This window comes from Anastrepha ludens, chromosome 2 (genome assembly GCF_028408465.1).
Source record: "Anastrepha ludens isolate Willacy chromosome 2, idAnaLude1.1, whole genome shotgun sequence".
Classification (NCBI taxonomy): Eukaryota; Metazoa; Arthropoda; class Insecta; order Diptera; family Tephritidae; genus Anastrepha; species Anastrepha ludens.
This window is the reverse complement of record NC_071498.1, coordinates 64,464,938-64,482,542: the sequence shown is the minus strand read 5'-3', so window position 1 is coordinate 64,482,542 and position 17,605 is coordinate 64,464,938. Positions and strand designations below refer to the sequence as shown.

At 35.1% G+C, this 17,605-nt stretch overlaps 4 protein-coding genes across 11 annotated transcripts in view; 2 read left to right on the top strand and 2 right to left on the bottom strand.

Moving 5' to 3' along the window:
- LOC128871650 (leucine-rich repeat-containing protein 15) overlaps positions 1-8,576 on the top strand; it is a 94,590-nt gene extending 86,014 nt beyond the window's left edge. Inside the window, exon 2 of the mRNA XM_054113561.1 lies at positions 4,298-8,576. Within this exon, the coding sequence (XP_053969536.1) occupies positions 4,361-5,677 (1,317 nt within the window). The 5' untranslated portion in view covers positions 4,298-4,360 and the 3' untranslated portion in view covers positions 5,678-8,576. The remainder of the gene's footprint in view (positions 1-4,297) is intronic.
- Positions 8,577-10,224: 1,648 nt separating this feature from the next.
- Positions 10,225-14,217, top strand: LOC128871647 (kynurenine aminotransferase). 8 transcript variants are annotated; one of them, XM_054113551.1, is made up of 6 exons: positions 10,225-10,308; positions 12,365-12,534; positions 12,597-12,747; positions 12,824-13,060; positions 13,140-13,737; positions 13,795-14,217. In XM_054113551.1, the coding sequence occupies exons 1-6, from the start codon at positions 10,246-10,248 to the stop codon at positions 14,010-14,012; spliced, it is 1,437 nt and encodes a 478-aa protein (XP_053969526.1). In that variant the 5' UTR covers positions 10,225-10,245; the 3' UTR covers positions 14,013-14,217. The 8 variants fall into 8 exon arrangements, with proteins under 8 accessions (XP_053969526.1, XP_053969527.1, XP_053969533.1 ...); XM_054113552.1 differs by having other exon boundaries at positions 10,263-10,333; XM_054113558.1 differs by having other exon boundaries at positions 10,294-10,353.
- On the bottom strand, positions 14,164-15,238 carry LOC128871649 (cytochrome c oxidase subunit 5A, mitochondrial-like). The gene has a single exon (XM_054113560.1). The coding sequence runs from the start codon at positions 14,675-14,677 to the stop codon at positions 14,228-14,230; it is 450 nt and encodes a 149-aa protein (XP_053969535.1). The 5' UTR covers positions 14,678-15,238; the 3' UTR covers positions 14,164-14,227.
- A 98-nt stretch (positions 15,239-15,336) lies between these two features.
- On the bottom strand, positions 15,337-16,150 carry LOC128871648 (cytochrome c oxidase subunit 5A, mitochondrial-like). Its single transcript, XM_054113559.1, has 2 exons — positions 16,052-16,150; positions 15,337-15,970 (listed from the first exon to the last, which is right to left on the bottom strand). Exon 2 carries the CDS (start codon positions 15,965-15,967, stop codon positions 15,515-15,517), a length of 453 nt encoding a protein of 150 aa, XP_053969534.1. The 5' UTR covers positions 15,968-15,970; positions 16,052-16,150; the 3' UTR covers positions 15,337-15,514.
- Positions 16,151-17,605: the final 1,455 nt, after the last annotated feature.

Genomic DNA, 17,605 nt, shown 5'->3' with positions numbered 1-17,605 from the left:
TTTAAGGCTATGCAAGAATATTAAATCTTCTTCTCTCAACTCTTCTTAAGATTGAAAACCTTTTTACACATTTTAAAAAGCGTTTGAACTTACTGAATGCGGATTAAACCACAGAGGTGTAATCGTTTCTTCCGGCCATCAATCCTTAGTGAGACATAGGGCATCAAGAGGTGTATTCATAGAAAAAATAAGCAAAAAAATACCAGAAAATGCTAAAGAAACCATAATGACATTTTTACAAAACTTGTCTAGTTAGATAACCTCAAATATAGAAAAAAAGTCGTTCCCTTAACAAAAGAGTTTCGCTTAACAAAAAAAAACTCATAAATTAAATTGTACATAAGCATAACACATTTATTTAAAAAAGCGCACACTCTACAAGCAATTTGTCATGCATATAAAGTTCTTTAAGTAATTCAATAAAAATTTGGTGTTTTATTTCCTTTAAATGGGCATTTTAGTGCGTTTTCATATCCAAAGCTAGGCCACACTGCAGTAGCCAAAGAGAGATTTGACTTCTGAAAGCAGAAGAACACCAACAACAACTGCAATCGCGGGCAATGCTACCAGATGTTAAAAAAATATAAAACTAAATAAAACTGAGTGAATTATTGAACTAATTTTTAAGAAATGTATATTTTACAAAATTATAAACATTACATTTTAATTAGAACAGGCTAGAAAATGTCATGAAGAAAGAACTAAAACTCCGAGACTAAATAACAGAAAAAAAATGCTAAATCAAGTTACGAAAATGGTAATCTGGCCATACTGGTGCTAAAACGACGTAACTCATTGTCAAATTCGCTGAGCGCAAAGTAACGGTACCACGATAGGCGCCATGTGCCCATTTACACGATGTCTCCTCTGGAAGGGAAACATTTTGTTCGGTGGTGAAGGACGGCCGCGGAAGAGAGAAGGGAATTTGTCTCCTGTACTGGCGACACGCTTTGTGCTTCTTATTCGTATTTCCAATCTTAAAGCAATTTTTGACAGTTGCTTCATTCGTTTTCTTCTTTCGTGGAAGAAAGTTCTAAGTTATGTGTTGGTTTTCAAGCAAACGGAAGATAACAACGATGACAAACATACGAACGCTGCTTGGGAAATGCACAATTATTTTTGCTAGTAAAGTAGTATAATTTAAAATAGCTATGGGGCAGGTTTATGTTGATTTCTAATTTTTCCTTGCATTTCTAGATACTCAGTTTAATTTTAAGTTAATTATTTACATATGAAGTATTTTTAATTTAATTTTTTTTATTCAAGTATAAGAATTTATAAATATATTTCAATAAAAAAAACAACAAATTATTTATTATTTAACCAGTTTGCATTTTTCATTCATATATTTAAGAAACTGTTGTCGAACGCTCTCTGCTTTACATGTAAGCGCGTGCTAGAATACATCCGAACCAGACGCTGCTAAAGTATTAAATGTCAAAATGTCGCCGAAAACAATTTTGCCCGTGTGTCCGCGAATGAGACATGAAAAGAGAATTTCCCGTGTCTCCATTCCAGATGTCTCCGTGTGTAAATGGGGTGCATCTCATTATTCTTTCCATCATGGTTTTCTTCCATATATTCATATACTCCCACTACCAACAACACACACTTCTTTACTCATTCTCTCCTTACATATATTCTCTCATCTCTTCTTTACGTTTCTTAATTTGCTCCCTTATAATACGTTCACATATGCATTAATCACCTATAAATCCTGTTCACATATGGCAGATTACCTGCAAAATTTACAATCAGTTTTCAATACTGCTTTGAGAGATTTTTCTTCATAGAAATTATTTTGGTGGAATATTTCGGTGTTTTTGGTTTCTTTAATTATTATTAACGATATGAAGAAAATACAAGGAGAAGGAATTGCGCAATTAATTTGCTGCTAATAATAAACAGTTGGAGGAAATCCGTAAACGACGTATACTGAGGTTGCAAAAAATTGTGGCAGTAATGCGCATGGGATATTTAATATTACATTTTATAATAAGTAATAAAAGAGAACAAACCATAGGACGTTTATGGACACACGCTTTTTTCTGTAAAATGAATCCCTAATTAATAATAGGTATTTAACAAAAATTTTATTAGAATTATGTTTACAGACCTGTTTTCTTTGCCGGCATCCATTTCATTTAGTTTTTATTTTGATGTTTCGCCTTACATTTGTAATAATAATTGTGGATAAAACAGAAAACATAGGGTTGTATGTCGAAAAGTATCGTTATTATCTAGGATTATTTTATAATCTCAGATTTTGGGAGAGAAATTTTGTATGGGAAATCGCGCTTTTTAATTACGGATTTTGAGTTAAGCGCGAAAAAGTTGATCATCTACTTATATGTGAACGTGTTATTACTAACTGATCTTTCCTTTAATGACATTATCCAATCCAATCTATCTCTTTTTGTTAGATAACAACAACAACAATTTACACTGACTATTAGATTTTAAGCTCATATTTGTTAACTTGGTTGTAAGAATTATGTAACCTTGGAATTCATGAATAAAGCTAACTTCGAAAAAAGCGGATTATTATTATATAAATAAGCAATCAAAGTTCACTGAAGGTGAATCGCGCATTAAGGATTTTTCAGCAATGCCGTAGAGCCTTTGGTAAAACCTGGGGTCTGAAACCTGCTGTGGTCCTATACACAGCACTCATCAGACTAATCATCACTTACGCTTCTGTGGTATGGTGGCGATGGAGCATGGTTAAGTCCACAATGCGAGAACTATAAAGACTAGAAAGAAGTGTATGTTTATGCATCACGGGTGTCATGAGTACAACCTCTGGTGATGCGCTAAATGCTATGCTTGATTTGCTCCCCCTGGATCTTAAGATACAAGACTCTATAATATGGTTTCTGGCATGAAGATGGAACTTCGGGACACAGAGAAATCTTTAAGTTGCTGTCGGAGCAGCATCCTCTGTTTTTGGCACCTAAAGACGACCTGATACTCACAGTTTCATTTGGAAGGAAATTTGATGTCAGATTTCCATTGCGTGGGCAATGGAGCGGTCCAGAATGCATGCAGGGAGGTTTGACGGATATTTTCTTTACCGATGGGTTCAAGAATGAAATAGGGTCTGGAGCCGGATGGTACTTAAACGATAGTAATAAGTATCACTATGCTATGGGGGAAATGGCAACAGTTTTCCAAACAGAAGTTTTTGCCATCCTGAAAGTAGCCGAATGGATAATCGAGAGAAGACGGAGCGGGAAACAGAGTTTCCAGTGTCAGTCAGGCTTCACTGAAGGCCCTGGAGAACGCTAATCAAACCTCAAAGATTGTTCAAGAATGTAACAAGACGAAACATGCTTGTACTTATATGGGTTCCAGGACACTCCGGTGTTCAAGGAAACGAAATCGCCGACGAATTGGCCAACCGTGGATCAGCGGTGCCCCCACAGGGGCCAAAGCCAATAATCGGAATCAGTTCTGCAGGAATCCTGAACTGGATCAGCGATTATGTAGGCAATCTGCATAAAGAGCGATGGTCCGGTCTAGAACGCTGCGAAACTGCAAAGGGTTTTGTGACTAGCCGGAACAGAAAACTGTCAAACTTTCTACTAAAACTTAGAAGGAAAGACAGTCGGTTGATGGTCGGTATCATTATAGGACACAACCCATGGGGTCAGCATATGACCACCATTGGAATCACCCGGTGTGCCTGTCATGCTTGGAGGAGGCGGATAGCACTGAGCACTTTGTCAGTGAGTGTCCTGACTTTGCTAGAGCACGGCTACGAGTTTTGGGTTCCGATGTCATGAGAATGAGTAATATTCGTTCTCTAAAACTGGAGGATATTTACAGATTTGCCAAGGAATCCTGAAAATTCTCACAGGACTAACTATTTCTATCTCTGTCTCTATTCTTTCCTGTCTCTTTCTCTGATACTTTTCTCCTTCCCTCCTTAACTATCCACCCCCTTTCCAGAGCTTTAAATGCAATGCGCTTTTCAGCCTGAGTGTTTTAGGAGCCACCAAATCTCCTGGTTATCCTTGGCTTGACCTTTTCAAATTTCATTTTTAATTTCAAGCTTTCACACTAAGGGGATAATTTCGAATTTATTTCCGTGACCCAGTATATTGTACACCTACTTAAACACATACACATACATATGGTATATACTCATACTTTGTTTGTATTACTCATACTTTCCTAAATTTGTACCCATAATTATTTATTAAATCGCGTATCCACTAAAGCTTAACGAAATTTTGTCTTTAGCCTAATTTACTCTAACTCAACATTTGTATTTCTTTCTTTCATTTCATTACAGTGTCCATAAAAGTCCGTTATCGTTTTCTCAGTATCCGACCCACTCACAGCATCCCACTGCACAATGAACGTCACCGCTAGCACCAAATCTCAGCTACTTCTTTACGCGCTGCTCACAGTCACCTGTATGTGCGTTGCAGCTCAACTGCCTGTCATTGGTTCGTCGAGTTGTGGTCCCAACTTCCCCAAGGCCTGTCTTTGCGGACGCGAACTCTATGAAGGGAGCATCAGTTATATTGTGAACTGCACAAATACCGGCATCCACAATACCAGTGTGCTGGAGTTCATGCCAGATGAGGTGGAAATTTTAATCTTCACCGGCAACATTGTACCCGAGCTGCCTTGGAATGTATTCGGCTCGATTAATGATTATAAGAATCTAAAGATCGTCGATATGAGCAATAATCATATACGCGAAATACGTGGCAAATCCTATCATCATGTGCAGAATGTGGAGCGTTTGATCTTGAACCATAACAATTTAAGCATTTCACGTGACGATGACGTAATGAATCATCATCATCCGCGTGTATTTTCGAACTTTTTGAATCTGCAAAGTTTGCATCTCACAGATGCATTCGATGATAACAGCTCACCGCAGCTGAGCGAAGACTTGCATGATATCTTCGTCAACAGCCAATTGGTGAATTTGCAAAAATTACATCTGGAGCAAAACGAGATTACACACTTTAAAGATCGCAATGTCTTCTGCGATCTACCCAGTCTGCGCGATTTACATTTAGGCGATAATCTACTGAAAGAAATCAATTTTGAGGTGCGCTGCTTGAAGAATCTACGTTTTCTCGATTTAGAGCGTAATAAGTTCGAATATGTGAAAACGCATGATATGATGCTGCTGAACGAATTGGAGACGCGCACCGATCGCACCACTAATCTCATAGTCGACTTCAATCTAAATCCGTTCGCTTGTGACTGCAAGATCAGCTCATTTCACACCTGGGTGCTGTCGACGAATGTAACAGTACGGAATAAGAATACGCTAATGTGCTATCGCAACGATGTGGAACCGCTACCTATAATGGAGCTGAATATGGAAGGGTGTGCGGCGGCAGTGGCGGCTGCAACCATGATGTTCAACACCGCCGCAGATTCGCACTATGGTGGCATCGGCATGGACGAGAGTACAAGTGGTGAGGGTGTTAGCGCGACGGCAGGAAGGCCGCACATGAATCAACACACAGTGACACTCATCTTCCTGCTGATTGTTTTGAGCATGATACTGCTCGGACTAGTGGTGGCGCTCGTGTACGTGAGTCGTGAGCGCATCAAGTATATGATTACGCCAGTTTTCGACAATGTAGCCAAAAAGGTGCAATACACATCGATCAAAGACGAAGACTGTCCGGAAGTGTATGTTTAAGGTGTACGATCACATTAGCCGGATAACGAACGATAAACGAATGAACGAGCGAACGATGAAGCGAGAAACGGGCGGCCATAATTGACATAAGAGTTGCATGACAGTTTTAAAACTTAGGAGCTAATGTAAAATGTTGTATAACCACCAATTAGTAGCGGCATAGTTTGATAGCCACTGTCAAGCCTGTTTAAGCAAAAGCAATGACGTGGAATTTATTACAAACGGAAAGCTTACTTTGTGCCATTTAAAGACAAAAAATTAAAACAAAAAAGACGAAGGAGTGAAAGCAGGAATTAAAAAGACGACAAAAGTTATATATGTGTGTACATATGTACGTATATGTAGATGAAAACTTGAGCTAGCAAAAGAAGAATTTGAAATGTATGCATATGAAAGAGTGTCACAGGAATTGTTGCAAACCATCGTCTAACCATACACACATTCATACATACTTATATACATACAAACATGTACACTCAATCAAACATATGTATATGTACATTAGGATAAACTAAAATTACAAATTTGAAATTATTTTCAAAACCTATTTTTCACAGCAGAACATGAACATATCACAGCAGCATTTGTAAACAATAATATTTCTATTGCGAGATGAAATGAACAAAAAGATTGAGGAGAAAAGAAAACAAAAGAAATAACATGCAAACTTACATATGTAAAATGAAAGACATGCATATTTTCTGTAGTTTTAAGCGAAAAATTGTTGCATTTAAACGAAAAGTAAAGTGGCGTGCAAAAGTCTGCGAATTTACAAAATGAGAGCTCAATAAAAATAATAATAATAATTTTTTTTGCATTTGAAAACACTGAAATATTAGTTAAGAATATTTTAGAAAAACTATAATTTCATATACAAACTGAGCACAATATGTATACATATCCATATCTATGAATAAAACTTATTATAATTAATTTCAAAGTAATGTAGGTTAAAAGCGCTAAATTTTAATTTTATTGTCAGAAGCAATGTTACAGGTAATTATAGTAGCGTGTTGTAAGTTTTGATTAAATTTTAAAGAAAAAGTGGTTGTTGCATTTTTCAACACAGTGGACAGTGCCAAGAAAGCCATAGATAAATGTGTAATAAACCCATTTACAAACTGTTCTATTTTGTTGAAGAAGTTGTGGGGAAACACTTTTAATACCTTCGTTTAATAACTTTTCTCTATTAGCGGTGACCCCTCGGCAGGCAAACCTTCGAGAGTATTTTCGTTATAAAAAACCTCCTCCTCCCGGCCAAACACCCAACAGCGCTACGTTCGCTTCTTCAAAGTAAGTTTTGCTTTTGTAGCAGGATTTTTCTTAGAGTTAACTAACATGGAATTTAAAATAAAAATTAATTTTAACTCTTAAATGTCAAAATTTTCTTGTCCTAACGAAGCAACTGTGTATGTATACTATTTGATGCCTTTTCAATTATAAAGCACATTTATTATTAGATTTTTTAGTAATTTGAGTTTGAGGTATTTTACACAGTGTGTTATTGGTTGTTCTCTTACATAGCCGAAAGCATTTAAGCAATTCCGATATGCTTGATATTGAAATATATGGGCATATGTATATGTATGTACACATTTTGAACACAAAAATTACTTTATTTGCTGACATAAAAAAAGATATAAAAACTTAAATTGTTTTAATGATTTCTATATTTAAAATAGTAAGCACAAACTACAGCAAAATTGAGAAAAACATGCACATTCATGCATAACAGCAAAGCTTTCTAAAAACCGTTTAAAACAACATAAACTTCTCTAAGAAGTGGCAGAATTTTAACACCTCTTTTTTTCTTGGAGTTTTTTGTTTGCATGTGGATCAAATAATAGCAATTATTTGCACTTGGTTACAAAATGGAAAAATATATATACACATGTTTAAGACTAGCGCTTTTAATCAGAATAAATAAGAAATATTTTCATTAAATGGCGAGTAAATTTAACCTCAAGTTATTACAAAAGCAGACGTATACAATTTGAAATCACCACCGATTTCAACAAGTAATCAAATTTTTTTTAACAGCACCAAAATCAATATTTTCTACACAAATTATTGTCATTTCGACTTCACATACACTTGAATTAAATCATACATTAGAGATATCTGTGATTTAAGTTACATAGCATTAGTTGGTTAAAAGCACTGCAAATAAAAATTTAATAAATAAATTATGGAAGGCAAAAACACGCAAGATAATAATGAAAATTATAAATATTATGTGAGAAAAATATTTATAATAAAAAAGAATATATAAAAGAGGTATAGTGTCAAAAAACGAAGCACAAACAAAATAAAGAAACTAACGAAACAAGAGTGTACGAAATATAACACAAATACAAACAAAAATAGAAACAAAAACATATAACTAATGCATAAAGTGTATATGCTATAATACTTACACAAGCGTGCGATATACAGCAGTATGAGTATCTCAAAAATAAATTGAAAGTTAGTGCAGCTACAAAGAGAATTTACACATAACACCGTAACCAGTAATGCAAAACTGCAATATTAAAAGGTCAATTTACATACAAAATGATGGAGCGTTACAGCAAACGGTTATAAATTGTGCTTGTTTTAGTCGATAAAAATATTTTTTTCTCAAATTGTTTTTCAACTAACTTTTTTATTGAAAATTTTTGAAAAAGCATTACTGACGAATTAATTGCTTAGTACTTACATTTTATAACAATTACCCATTCAATTATTAAAATTTATTAAAAATTAAATTTATTTAAATTATTTATAATTAACACGAATATAAGGTCATATATACACACAAAATGCAAAATGCATGTGTTCTTGTGTGTATTATTAGATGTGTAAGAAATTGTTAACAATACACGTTCTTTCCTGAAATTAACATACTTTTTTATAAGAATCCATAATAAAAAGAAATATGTATAAATAAATGCTGTTTTATTCATATAAACATTTTTTGCAACATTTTTTTACACAAAATTTTTATTAGCCTCTTTCGATATAATTTGCAGATCCTAATGACTATATTTATTTCCGTGTATACGAAGGAACCGATTTCATTGTTGACTAACTTTTTTACTAAATAAAAATTTTTTTTGGATGATGCAAATATTTATTTTGACCTCTACGCCCTGCATTGCTTTTCTCTTTATATTGCAGCTGTCTAGTTAACAAGTGTCAAATATGATTTACATACGCCGCCATTTGCAAAATTTATAAATCTGATAAATATCTTTATGCATATCGTCCCTTTTCTGTGTTAACCTCGTAACTTAATTTTTTTTCGAAATTTAGATTTTTAGTGAAAAACACTCCTTATCACTCCTGTTACGTAAAATAAAACACACAATGTTCATAATGATTATAGAATTTTTTTCAGAGCGTTTTGATTTTTCTCGTACGAGTATCTATACACAAGAATTCAAAAACCTCGTATCTAACTACTATAAGTATCGCCAAAAACGTCATAAAACTTTTCATAGAAGTAAAGTAACTCTAAACATTTTTATCGATTTACTGAAAATTATGATTTTGTAGATATTAGGTTAACACAGAAAGGGGATGATATACAAATTGAGAAACTTTCTGTGGCATTACTCAAAAACTATTACCCCGATTTAGGCATTTTTGTACACCTTTCAAACGCCTATGGTTCGCAAGGATGATAGATTTCTTTTCAACATGTATGGGTTGTAGCTGGTTTCTGTGTAACATTCCTTTTTAGCTGGGTGTAGTCATCTGCTTGTATTAAAAACAGTAACTTGTTAAAAGATTAAAATGCTCCGTACAGTGTTTTTTTGTTTTTTTTTTTTTAATTCATTACAAATAAGCAGGTATACGAGTATTAGTAGTTAACTCGTAATATCAAACGTTCCCATTATTTATGAAATACGTTTTCATTCTTGTGCTTGCTTCGGTTGACTTCAAAGTAACCCAGTTTCCCAATACTTTGGGGACCGTTTCTGGCTCCATCCCACGAATAACTTGCTCGTTATTCACATTAAGAGCCTAAAACGTTAATGGACTGTGCGCGTAATATATTTTAAAATACAAACGTGTGTCCTCTTATTACTTATTATAAAATGAAATATCGAATTTCGAATAAACTAGCTATTCCTTCTCCTTGTATTTTCTTCAAATGTATTTCTTCATAATAATTAAACAAACCAAAAACTCCGAAATATTCCACCAAAATAATTTCTATGAAGAAAAACCTTTCACAACAGTATTGACAGCTGATTGTCAATTTTCCAGGTAATCTACCATATGTGAACGGGTAGATTAGTTTCGTGGATTTATTAGTAATTAATGCATATTGAACGTACTACAATTTCCGGCTACAACAAATCGTTTATCATGCGTCTGTTATGATCACCTTTGGCGGAAATGGCATTTCCAACAGCATTTAAAAAAAAAGTGGACCTATGATATTTTGTTTAAAAAATATCATAATTTGTAAAACTAAAAGATTCAGAAAAGAAATTTAAAATGCAACTCTTCAAGTTCTGCCAATGATGTGACATTTGGGGAAAAAACTGACAACTGTCATTTTCCAACACAACTAAATAATGTTAACTACTACGCATGCGCGATTTTGCCAATTCAATTTTTGCATTGTCTTGTTAATACTTGTAAATATTAATGCATTTAAATGAAGTATTATACTTTCATTCGTGGTTTGGTTCATTTTAATTTCCATAGTTAAATATATGCAACAGGTATTCGCTTTATCAATGTTCACGCGATATTGCAATTGACGAACATAGAAGTGAAAGTGAATGTGTAATTTTGAAGGGCAGTTGATTAATAAAGTAGTTTTGACTTCTAAAATACTGTTATAAGGTATAAAAATAGAGATTCACTGATGCCTATTGATAAAAGGAGAGATCATTAAAATATTTGGTTTGTGCTTGAAATAACACATATTGTTCAATATCTTATTGAAATCACAAATCCTGGTTATTTAAATCAATAAAAACGTCCACGTTGCAATGAGCTATTTTTTTTCTCTAGTTTTTTTTTATAAAATAGTGAGTGTGACTGTTCTGGCTCCATTTCCTTGAGGGATGCATATTTCTTAGGCAGTTTACCACAACATAACTTTTTATGACGTTGTCAGTATTAAAAGATGTTTCGTTTAACATCAAAAGACATCCCAGTTTTGAGCAACTTTTATGATATCGAAAATGTACGTTGCAGAAGGAGGCACCAGGTTTATATAATATGTATAGGTACATATGTGCCTTGGATTTCACAAATATCGTTGGGCACACTCAAGCATGATAGAGAATTCGCCTTGTGTCCAACTTGTCTATTTTGGAATGCTACCTGAGGAATAAGTGCATGATCGTGCCAAAGCAGAATGATGTTATATATGTATGTACAGTTATGTGCAAAACAAAAGCAAGTAATAAAATATTTAGCAAAAAGTGTTTTATATTATATCACAAACACTTTTACGTGAGATATTCGAATAAATATATATTTTCTACGTTTAAATAAATGAGAAGCAGTTCATTATGTAGTGTGCGAAGAAAAAAAAACATCAAAAACCCGCGATAGTCGGTTCTTGGTTACCGAAACAACCCCGATTTATATCCGACCAATGACTGGCACTCCACAAACATTTATAGGGAATGCTTATGCTGTTGCAATAGCAACAAACAGCATTTGTTATTGTATATGAGTCTTGTTTTTTCTGTAATTTCTGCACATTTATTTTTTTATATAGAGGGAAAGCTTATGCTGTTACAATACTACAAACAGCATTATGAGTATTGTTTTTTCTGTAAATTCTGCACATTTGCATGACAATTGTCCCATTCAATTTCAGGTTTTTAAAAGTGTGTCAGATTCCAAAATCAATATCCGCAGATGCTTCATTTTAGTATTCCAAACAGGTTCTCGTAGTGTTCAAAGATTCACTCGACGTGGTAAAATATGTGAATTTTTTTATTGTTATTACCATTTTTTATTAAAGAAATTGAGTTACAAGTATACATTAGACAGAAAGACATCTTAAAAATTATAATTAGAACTGATTAATGGTTTCAAATAAATAAATAAAATTAAAATGTTAATCAAAATGAGCCTTTTTGAAACTCATCAATAGTGGATACTGAGATATTTACGTTCCCCCGGCAGTTATTTCGTTTATCAATCAATTATAATCAAATTTAATAATATATAGCACCGATTTTTCCGTTAGTCTCTGACAACTTAAATTCTTTATAATGCCTCTTCAAATGGCTATCATTCCATTTAAAACCCAAGTTCTCACAACCTCATCAGTAGTAAGGTACACGGCGAGCCCAAACCTACAGTCGCATTAGTATCGTTTTGTTTCGGTTTTGCGCACTACTGTATAAAACATTCAATATTCCGCATCGTATTATGTAAAGCTAATTAGTATTAGTAGTGTTTCGGATTGTCAAGACGCACAACGAACGCGCATAGTGCGAAAGCCGGTTGCATTTATTTACTGTGATCTTAGTAGAATAAAAATCATAATAATGTAATTAGCCAAAAATATTGCTTACTTCAATTTTGCATATCGTCATCTTAACAATGTACATTAAGCCGTTTAACAGCTGATAACTTTCTGTCATTTATGTAATTGTGCAGATAAGAATTTGTACTTGTGAATGTTTGCGGCGTAAAGCTTAAATATATGAGATCCATTTTCAGATGCTTAGTCTGCCATCACGACTTTTGTGTCAACAAGCGCGTCAGTTGCGAGGTAAACAAGCCATTCTAAGCAGTACAATCCAACAACTCCAGCAGAGAGAACAGTTTAACACAACAATGGATAAGTTTGGATTGCCGAAACGCTTGCAGGGTAGTAAGCCCAGTGTTTGGTGCGTTAAAAAACAAAAAGTATTTGCGAAAAATCACAACTCATAAACATTCTAATTTGCAGGAATGAGTACATTGCATTGGCCATGCAGTACAAGCCCCTAAATTTAGGGCAAGGATTTCCTGACGAGCTGCCACCCTCCTATGTCACAGACGCATTGGCGGATATAGCGAAGAGCGACAATCCCATGCTGCAGCAGTATACACGTGGTTATGTGAGTAGCTGTTTGCGTAAAAACCTTTATTATACTGTAATAATTTTTTCGCTAATTAAGTAAATTTTCTCCTTAGGGTCATGTTAGACTCGTTCAAGCTCTAAGCAAGCTTTATTCAAAATTAGTTGCACATGAACTTAATCCACTTAGTGACATTTTAATCACTTCGGGCGCTTACGAAGCACTCTATTCGGCAATAATGGGGCATGTAGATGTTGGCGATGAAGTGATAATCATTGAACCATTCTTTGACTGTTATGAGCCAATGGTGAAAATGGCGGGCGGTGTGCCACGCTTTATAGCCCTAAAACCGGTAAGCAAGTTTACAAATATGGCTCATTAAGTCATTTTCAATGTATCATTTATTCCGGACTCTGTTACATTATTATTAGAACAAATCGAATGGTACTATGAGCTCGGCTGATTGGGTACTAGACGATGCCGAACTTGAGCAACTATTCAATAACAAGACCAAGATGATTATATTGAACACACCTCACAATCCTATCGGCAAGGTATTTCATAGAGAGGAATTAGAACGTATTGCTGCTCTGTGCCGCAAGTGGAACGTTTTGTGTCTCTCCGATGAGGTCTACGAATGGATGGTATATGATGATGCGAAACACATTCGCATTTGCACTTTGCCTGGCATGTGGGAACGTACTATTACAATTGGATCGGCCGGCAAGACATTTTCGGTAACTGGCTGGAAAATTGGTTGGGCTTATGGGCCAGCCAATCTTATAACCAATTTGCAAATGGTGCATCAAAACTCAGTGTATACATGCCCAACTCCAATACAAGAGGCGGTGGCACGTGCCTTTGAATTGGAACTAGAGCGACTGGACTCTTCAGAATGTTATTTTAATAGTTTGCCACAGGAATTGAAGGTCAAACGTGATTTTATGGTGAAATTTTTAGAGCATGCGGGCTTGAAACCTACCGTGCCCGAGGGTGGTTATTTCATGTTGGCCGATTGGAGTTCATTGGGTATGTGATAAATTTGAAAATGCAAGGAAGCACCTTAAATTGTATATATAATTCCAGGCAATAAAATCGATTTAACTTCTGAGACCGACCAATATCTTGACTATAAATTCACTAAGTGGATGACGAAAAATATGGGTCTACAAGGCATTCCGCCAAGTGCTTTCTATGGCGAAGAACATAAAAAACTTGGTGAAAATTTTGTGCGTTACTGTTTTATCAAAAAGCAGGAAAACTTGGAAAAGGCGGCTGATCTACTTGCGAAATGGAAGTCGTAAATAAGTTGCGCATAAATTTCAAGATGTTAGGTGTTTGGGAAATTAAATTTTACAACCTATTAACAAAGAATTTAACAAACTATACATTGTGATAGTGATTGTTAGACAAATGTATGTACATATATTAATCACTTATGAACGAAGGCAATAATAACCATGTGGAGTTTTTATATTTTAATATACGCAAATTCGAAATCACGAAGAAGTTTGTAGTTTTACATTTCAAATACAGATTTAAGTGCCAACTCTGGTTTATCGTAATTCAGCTCTTCTGGTGTCGGTATGCCAAGTTCGTTAAGAGTGGGACGTATATTACTTAATAAATACGGATATATTTGGTCTACTTTATCGCCGCATCTATCCTTGCATGCTTCAATCCATCTAATAGCCAAGGCAATATCGTTGAGTCGACGGCATGCACGCAACCCAGCCTCTATAATTTTAGGACCGGGTACCACATCGTATCCTAAAATATCATTCATGCCTTGACGCAAATCCCAACCATCGATTTCGCAACGATTGAAAAAGTCTTCAAAGCGTTTGATAAAAACGTGTTCCGGTTCTTCTTCGTGCATGTGCATGCATTTTCGAGTGGATCCTAAAGAAATTAGACGTCTGGAGTGGCACGCGATTTTAGGAAGTAATGTAGTCACTCTACGCAACATATCGTTTTGGTTATCTGGTAATGGAACTCAAACTTTATTTTAAAATTGAATTAACAGTGCTTTAAATTATATATGTGGCGACAATTTATTTTCTTTAACTCACTAGGCAGACGTAAAAAACGTTGCAGTAGTGTGAGAAAATTTCTGCTTTTAATAGTGAATTATAACTCAAGTTGATTTTTAGTTCTAGAGAGTATAAGAGTTAATTATTTTTATTATCTTTCTCATAAAAAAAGTTCTTGGGCCGCCATGGCCGAAAGGTTGTGCAAGCCTACCATTCGGTTGACCAGGTTTTGAAGCTCAAAGTTTCCCATAAAAACCATCTGCCTTTCGAAGGCAGCATAAGTGTCCAGTCGTCGTACAGTACTAAAGTGCACAACTCACCCTGTGCCAAACATATAATAAAGACCAATTACAGATTCATATATACATATATACTTGCTACATACATAGCGAATCATTATTGTGCTAATGAAGAGAATATTAAAAGCAACACTAATCACGAAATAAGAAAATCTATTTCTCTATTTACAGCATCTCGCAACTGCTTTGGTTCTTACCCCTTAATTATACTAACCTCACAGCTGTGGGCTCTTACGCCTGTATTCTAAGTACAATGACTACATTGATTACATAAGCACAAGAAACAAAAAACACAATTTTTCGTTAACGTTTTTCGCATTGTCGGCAGCTCTTTAATCCAACACATTTATTAAGCGAATGTTCAAAACAAAAATTAAATGAACATTCCTTACAGCACATTTTTTATCTTAATGGAAACAATTCTGTTTAACTCGCATCACTTTAACCTTTTACTAAACTGATAGGGCCCATAATTTACAAGTCGTAGACAGTTTTCAAGGCCAACTCGGGCTTATCATAGTGCAATTCTTCCGGTGTTGGCACGCCTAATTCATCCAATGTGGGTCGAATGCTTTGGATGAGGTAGGGATAGATGGTACTCTCTTGGTCACCGCATTTGTCTTTGCAGCCTTCCAACCATCTAATGGCCAAAGCAATGTCGTTCACCTTGCGACAAGCACGAAGACCAGCTTCAATGATCTTGGGTTCCGGCACTAAATCCATGCCTAACAAGTCATTCATTCCTTTGCGAATCTCCCAGCCATCGATATCTTTGCGGTTGAAATAATCTTCGTAGCGCTTGTTGAAAACTTCTTCATTTTCCTCGCCATGTGAAGCGCGGACCGAGCCGACGGAGGCAACACGACCAGATAGGCCTATGGCACCACGCAACACGTTAGCAACTTGTCCAGAAGCGACTCGAAGCATTTTCTGAGAAAGTTAAAGTTTTTTAATATATAACTAAAAGGATGTTGACTTTATTGGTTAAGTAATAGGTATGTCATGAATTACCTTTTTTTCTAAGCGAAGAAGACAACGAGGAGTAATTCACAAACTGTCGAAAAAGTCATAAAAAGTACCAAAACCAAATGTAAAAGGTCAATAAAAAAGGCAGGTTGAACGTATTCAGGGAAATTTTTAACACACAAAGAATACACACCTAGGTGGCGCTATATTTTCAAAATTTTCAATGTGTTATCGAACTAGATATAATATTTCGAAATTCGTTTTGATTAGACTTTTAAGAAACGCACCGAGATCCCTTTAAGGGATTAAGTAAAATTCTGGCGTTTGTATGCGGAAATAAATAAATTCAATAGAAAAATAAGAAACAGAGGGTAGTAAAAAATGGCTTGTAAAGATTTATATTAATGTTTGCTGTCGTTTTATTAAAGTATCGAACACGATTGGGATTATGTCATTTATTTTAGCAATAAAAAACTAAGAGCAAAAACAAGAAGGAGAACTGATAAAGTAAATAACGAATGCGCTGTTTCCACGTGTATAATTCACGAATTGCTTAAAGAGCGAATTACGTGGCGTGGGGATGTAGCAAAAACTTTAGAAATGCTGGGAAACAGTTTCGATAAAGATGCTCTAAAGAAAACAGACATTTACGAGAGGCTGGAACGTTTCAGAAGATATGAAGAGTCGATCGAGGAAGACGAACGTAGTGGCAGGCCGTCGATATCGAAAAATGATGAAAACATGAGTAAAGTTAAATAAAAGTTGATCAATAGCCGCATTATCAAACGCATCATTCCTGGCGACAAGACGTGGGTTCAGAGAGCTAAGAAGGTCTATTATTTGGGCGATATGAGACGTTTACCTGGAAAAAAAATCGTGGATTTTGCTCTATTTTGCATGCACCGTCGCTTCATCCGCGCATTTTTGACCAATAACGAAGCGAATACTATGCAACAGCTATCGAATTCTCCGGATATGGCTCCCTGCGATTTTTTTCTGTTTGAAGGACTCAAAAACCCCCTATGGGGAACACGTTTTAACAACCGAAATGAAGTAATGGAAAAGTCGAGACTGCTCTGATAGCTATAGAGTTCCAGAAATGTTTCGAGAGCTAGATCAAACGCGTTGTGGTTGATGGGGAGTACTTTGGAGAAGATAATATCACTGGGAATAAACTTGTATTTTCAATTTTCTGAATATATTAATAATTTTTGATCAGGGAGGGATTTTGTGTAACACAGACTGAAATTTTTGTATTACACGACGGTTAGCACAGAAAAATATACTAAATTTAGAGGAAATATTCTACAATTTTACACAAATTGTTTTCAAAACTTAATGAAACGATTTAACTTTATTGATGAAATTATGTAAGATATTATTAAGTTTATGTAAGTGGCAAAACGAAAAATCCAACGCTTCGACTGTAGTCATAACGGTCACACTGCCACTATGTTTGAGCTGAAACCGTAATTTAAGCTGCAAAATTGTAATAATAAAGAGAGAAGGTGCGCTTAACAAATGACTACACTAATTGTTAATTGGTGCAGCCTGATTTATCCGCTATTGTAGATTATTTCGCTCCAGAAAATCAAACTT

Coding starts and splice junctions, on each gene's coding strand:
- LOC128871648 (XM_054113559.1), bottom strand. CDS start 15,967: ATGCTTCGAGTCGCTTCTGGACAAGTTGCTAACGTGTTGCGTGGTGCC.
- LOC128871649 (XM_054113560.1), bottom strand. CDS start 14,677: ATGTTGCGTAGAGTGACTACATTACTTCCTAAAATCGCGTGCCACTCC.
- LOC128871647 (XM_054113551.1), top strand. CDS start 10,246: ATGTTAACTACTACGCATGCGCGATTTTGCCAATTCAATTTTTGCATT. Junction 12,748..12,823: donor AGCAGTATACACGTGGTTAT/GTGAGTAGCTGT, acceptor TTTTCTCCTTAG/GGTCATGTTAGACTCGTTCA. Junction 13,738..13,794: donor GGCCGATTGGAGTTCATTGG/GTATGTGATAAA, acceptor ATATAATTCCAG/GCAATAAAATCGATTTAACT.